The sequence below is a fragment of the Bactrocera latifrons genome, unplaced genomic scaffold, assembly GCF_001853355.1.
Source record: "Bactrocera latifrons isolate USDA-ARS-PBARC rearing strain unplaced genomic scaffold, ASM185335v1 scaffold_37, whole genome shotgun sequence".
NCBI lineage: Eukaryota > Metazoa > Arthropoda > Insecta > Diptera > Tephritidae > Bactrocera > Bactrocera latifrons.
Genome location: NW_017537012.1, coordinates 847,335 through 853,601, shown reverse-complemented (window position 1 = coordinate 853,601; position 6,267 = coordinate 847,335). Strand labels below are relative to the sequence as shown.

The following is a 6,267-nucleotide window of genomic DNA, read 5'->3' as shown; positions in this document are numbered from 1 at the left end:
AAAAGTTATTATCACAGACTAAACTGCTATATTTAATTAATACTTCCCCTTCAAAAGCAGCAAAAGCACCACCCAACCGAACACACACAAACAGCTAACAGCGCAGAAATAATAAATCAATTACACAAACTGTCTGCGGCTTAAGCAAAGCATGTAAACTTAATTATAACAACACACGCRCATTGCCACATAAATATTACAATAATTAATACATACAAAAAGCCACTAACTCATAGCTGCGCCGAAAAAAGTTGTCCAACTACAGCGATTAAAATATAATTTCCTTTTAATTAACATTTCCGCTTTCGCAACTACTTCCAAGTAACCCACACACCACCCACCCCCTCCAAATTCCCGCAAGTGTCGTAATAATAACACTTTTATTTTGTGCGCCGAAAATCAGGCAACTCACGCACGCACGCGATTCGCCGTTCATTCAARTGCGTGCTCACCTACACAAACACACGCAAACAAAGAGTGCGGGATATATACACACGTACGCTTAATAATGTGGAATTCTCAAAGGTGAACTGTCACGCGGCGCTTACATTAATGTCAGAAATTTCACGCAAAACAATTAACTGCAAATTGATTATTAAATTAAATAAACGAAATAAATGCAGCAGTGAGAGGGCAAAGGTATAAGTGGTTGTCATATTGGAAGTGGCGTGAAATAATGCTAAAATATGCATGCCAGCAGTATATTTATAATAATTTATTGAGTCTCGAAAGAAATATTATTCGAAAATATTTTTCTGTCCCATAAATTTCTCATTTAAAAATCTTATTTTTGAGAAATTTTTTCTTGTAAAAATTATTGACACAAAATTTTTTATAAAATTAAAATTTCTCAACTAATAATCAGAAGTTTAGTTTCTAAACATTTTTTTTAAATAAAAATTATGGACACAATGTTTTCATAACTCACATAATTTATATAAAAAATATTTTTTATATTGAATATATTTCTAATTTAAAAATCTTATTTTTAGGAAATTTTTTCTTGCAAAAATTATGGACACAGAATTTTCACGAAATTTTATATAAAATAGAACTTTTGACTTTAAGATCTCATATAATAAAGATTTTAGCGAAAAAATTTTAAGATATTTTATTTCAGGAAAATTTCCTTTACGAAAAATATGAACAAAAATTTTTCACGACCCAGAAGCCTTATATATAAAATAGCCAAAATATGTATGGTACTAAGAATTTATATAAAAGAAAGAAATATTAACAAATATATTTCAAATTTTTAGATATTTAATTGGAGAAAATTTTGTTTTACGAAAAATATGGACGACAATTTTAAAACCCCAAAATATATACGAAAAAGTCTCTTCTTTTAGGATGCAGTAGATTTCTTGGAATAGAAAAAAAAATTGATTAGATAAAGTTATATAAAGAGATAAAAGTAAATTTTTGAACAAAACTTCCTTGAATAACCACATTTCTATAACCGAAATCTAAAAACAAAGTGCTGCCTTACGCCAACCAACATTGTTCAAGCCTCTGTCATATAAGGCATACTTGCTTAAACAGGCATTAGACCTCACTGAAGGTCTCCATAATTATTTTTACCACAACCTGAACCCTTTTATGACGGAACTTCACATCAAACGACAGAACTATTTAGCGTTTATATAATATGAAATTATTAAACTAATTAGTCTAAAAGCTTTTTAAGCCAAAATGTCAGAACACGGAAATTTAACAAACACATTCACTTGCATCAACCCAACAAATGAAGCAATTTCTTATAATCTACTTGCTGGGGCTATACAATTTTTTCCTACAAGCCCACACAAACACACATTTATGCTAAAAATGTGAGCCGAAAACGTTTTTGGTGGCGAAAGTGTTGCAAACACAAAATTAAGTAGCAATCATAAACACGCACGCGAACCGAAATAGCTAAGTTGGGAAGCAAATTATATAACAAGCACCGTATTTTGTACATCTTAACACACACAAATAAACATACTTGCTCACACACAAAAACATTTATACTTAATAGAGCAGGATATCAACATAAGAGACTGGTTAAAAGGCATGTTTAACCCCTAAAAGCGGTAATCATAAGAAATAACAAGCCTAAATGGCATAATAAGCCAAATATAATGTCTTGAAGTTGTTTACAAGAGCACAAAAATATGTAAAAGAGTATTAAAAAGGTTAAAAGGTATGTAATTTAGAAATTTAGTAGTTGCAAATGAAGTAATTTGARTAAGATTTTTAAATTGATGGAACAAATTTAAGAACGCAGTTGTAACCTTCATATGTATATATAGCAAACTAAGAGCATTTCTTCATAAAAAAAATATTTACTGCTTAGAAAAATTAAGATATCTAAAACTTTTTTACACAATAAAAAACGTATATAATTTTTTATAAACTGTTTTAATAGAAAATGGATGCACATATATACATATATACATATATGCTCACCCTTTCCTTTCCTTTTGTTACCTGCACATATTTAACTTCCTTCAATTAAACGTACGTCAGGTATTTTAAACGCTATTATCAAGCAATAAAAACAATTTTAAATCAAAAATATTGATAAATTTCTCACTAAACTTAGATTTACTAATATATGTTTGCCGCGCACCTTCGAGCAAAGGCATATCTTTTCACACGAGCATGCTGAAACATGTTTGCCAAACCAACACATTGTGCACTGCTTTGCCAAATTGCATTTGCACACTTTCACTTCAATTAATTCACATACTCTTATCATTTTACATTCACAAATTCCAATATTTTTTAAATAAAACACAAAAAATCCACTAAATTAATTATTTTTTACTTTTTCACGAACTTTAATCCAGATCGCGTACCGGCGCACACTTACAGACACACGACTATCAAGCAGAGAATGTTAACGAGCACGAATGAAATTGTGTTAAGATTCGGTCATTCAGCAGCACTTACAATTTCCGTAGTACTGCTCCTCTGTTTCGTGATGACGAGTCAACAACTGCGTTTGCATGCGCAAATATGTAGCGTTCCTACACTGTTGTGCATGCTGTAACGAAGTTACAGACGATCACTCGGCGGGTTTACAGTAACATAAAATGAACAAATTACATGGCTTTGTTGTTTGCCCGGGATTATAACAGCAATTCCACATAATTTGTTAACATCAATGCAAATAAAGAGTAACTGCCTTGTTTTTGTACTCTCGCAACATATTGCAACGGAATATAATAATTTTATTCACCTGAAACTAATCGAGATAAATATGGGATTATATATAATATAAATAAGTGATCAGGATGACGAAACGAGTTGGGGTACGGGTGACTATCTGATGTCCATCACATATGTATTTCAAGATCCACCCTTCCGATTTAAATAAAATTTGTTGTGTGACATTGATCTAATATTTTTATGTTTCAGTGCGAAAATGGASGAAATTGGATAACAACCTGGACTACTTCAGATATAGCACAGTATATAAATCAAGAACGAATTAATATATCAGAATAAAACTTGGCACGCATAGTGCATTTTGAAGAGCCGTTTTATGAAATATGTATAAATTGTGTAAATCGAATTACAGTTTTGGTTTTGGTTTCAAACCCCTAGATACTGAATATGTTTACCCAGAGCTTATAATTCAATTTTTACCGAAAATATCAGTAATATGTGAGATATACATATAATTGAACTTCATAGAGAATTATTTCCTTATAACAGTATGTTTGTGTGCTACAATTGGTGACTTTATAATGATTTATAGAACGTGTTTTTTATTACGGTACATTTTTGTGCTACGAATGAATAAAATGGGTAGTTTTATCCATTAGACTCCACATAACTAAYAAGCCTTATATCCCAAGTTGCAAGAGTAGCAAATGTGCGGTTGCAGCCGAACTTAGCACTTACTTTATTTTTTATTCTAGTTTAAGTACAACAAATTTTTTTCTGCTGTTCTACCAAACTAGCAGATGTTTCACCCTGTCTAATCGAGATGCACTTGTTAGTTAGTTAGAAATATGACATGCATATCGCTATTTTTACTTTTACTGTTATCTCTTTATTTATTTTTTTTTTTTTTTTAATTGATTATTTATAAGACACTTACGCTGCTATACAACAGTGAGATAGAGAACGTTATCGGAATAAGTCAGAATCAGTCAAAGACTCAGCTCAAGTAAAAGCATAACGGAGATGGTTACTCTGTTACATATTTTATTTGCATTTCTAAACATCTATGGCGCTTTCGCGGTTGGTTCTCCTACTAATAATGATGGTAAGAGCTTCGTTTTGTTATTGTTATTTACGTACATTATTTGAAAATCATTTGCAATCGGGTAAAGTACTTTCAGAAAACGCGGAGAATATGTATCCCTTCATAAAAATTGGCAACAAGTACTACTTTATAAACGAGTCATTAAAGGTAAGGTAGGTGCTCTATAGAGAAGTGATTATTGTTTTTATTAAAAATATCTCTTCGAATAGATGAACTGGTTCGCGTCTTCTTACTACTGCCGCTCTTATGGTGGCGAATTGGCAAATATTGAATCGCCTGCAGAAATGCTGGCACTGCAAAATTACATTTCAGCTAGAAAAATAGAATCGCGACTTTGGTTTGACGGCAACGATTTGGCAAGGGAGGGAAAATTTGTTTCACACACCACTGGCCGACCTTTGATGTTCACCAAATGGTCATCAAATAATCCTAACAATTGGAACAATGAAGATTGTCTTGATCTTTATTTGTACAACAAAATACTTTTAATGAATGATAACAACTGTGACGCAGAGCTTCTCGCGATTTGTCAGTATCGCGAACCGAACAGGCATTGCAGTGGAAAGAATTCGTTGATGCATCAAAATGATAATTGTATACTAAGTGGCTTAGTTGAGGCTTTTGCGCAAACTGTCCGAACGTGTAAGTCATGTTCGCAGCCTTTGCTGTGCCCTACATCATAGTGCATGGGCGGCGCTTATCATTTTGTTTCATCTTCAAAAGAGTTAGAGAGCATGGCGCCAACTAAGAGCACAGAGACCGAGGGTGATATGACGATATTTCAAAGTGAACGACTACACAAAATGTGATTATATACATATGTACATATGTATATACATATATAATTTTATATTAATCTGCGATATATGTATGTCTAAACACTTATCACTTACAAACCAAATTAAATAAAATGGGAAAAACGGAAAAGGGTTGCCAAATATTTTTAATTTAGAAATTGTAAATTAAATGAAGATTTTATTAATTTAAATATAGCTGTTCAAAGAAATATATTTTTGCAGAACACATTGGTATAAGAATAATGTTGCGAGTAAATATTTGATAAATAGCACTACCTCGAGATTTATCAACTAACAATATGAACTTAAATATAACGATAAATAACTATTAAGCGTAGCAAGCCCCCTATAGTTTTACTAGCACCAAATCAATATTTTAGTTCCTAAATCATTAGAAATTATATTTAACTAAAAGCATACAAAAGCTATTTAGCTTATAAATCATTACCAATTATATTTAATTAAAAACATACAAAAAAATTTTTACTTTTCACTATGTTTTATTTATTTTTTTAATTTTTAATTCTTTACTTTTTGGTATTTATATTTATTTTTTAGTTTCCTAACATCATGGACACTACCGTTTTGTCCTGTAAGCTCATTGTCAAAAATGTTAATGAACGATGCTAAGCACGATAGTCTAACAGAAAATGTTAATGAACAGTAACAGCAAGAATGTAACTGCGCAGCTCTGAAAATGTGCAAGCGGTATTAGCTGCAATCAAGAGAGTATATGCTGTTGTTAAGAGAGAATATGCTCGCTATTGCAATTTCCATCTACGCGAACGGTTAGCTAAAAGGAAGTATAAATAATGGCGGCGGAAATAGGAGGAGGCAACTGATGATATTCACTCTTGAGCATACCAGCGACATCTATTGGCAGCTAGTAGGATCTTACAGCAATGCTGTGGCTGCGCAACTATTCAACTTTAGCAATCGCAAATAGTTCTAAGCATAGCTATGCAAATGGATACACATTCTTACATAGGTACACACAATGGCTTGGAGCAGGGCCTACGCTGCGTTTCAAAATAATTTTCCAATTTTAATATTTTTTAACTGGACTTACCTCACTTATCTCTACGCTATGCAGGTGCTCCTAGCGACATTAGGAACACATTTTATATACACCTTCTGGCAGTACATCGCTTGCTCCTCCTGCACAAATCACTATACAKACAYATATAATACACAACTAATAACGCCCGATCA

General features: G+C 32.1%; 1 protein-coding gene across 2 annotated transcripts; it reads left to right on the top strand.

The window, feature by feature from the left end:
- Positions 1-4,119: 4,119 nt before the first annotated feature.
- LOC108971959 (C-type lectin 37Db-like) lies at positions 4,120-5,138 on the top strand. 2 transcript variants are annotated; one of them, XM_018938329.1, is made up of 3 exons: positions 4,120-4,258; positions 4,335-4,405; positions 4,468-5,138. In XM_018938329.1, exons 1-3 carry the CDS (start codon positions 4,177-4,179, stop codon positions 4,939-4,941), a joined length of 627 nt encoding a protein of 208 aa, XP_018793874.1. In that variant the 5' UTR covers positions 4,120-4,176; the 3' UTR covers positions 4,942-5,138. The 2 variants fall into 2 exon arrangements, with proteins under 2 accessions (XP_018793874.1, XP_018793873.1); XM_018938328.1 differs by having other exon boundaries at positions 4,326-4,405.
- The last annotated feature ends 1,129 nt before the right edge of the window (positions 5,139-6,267 follow it).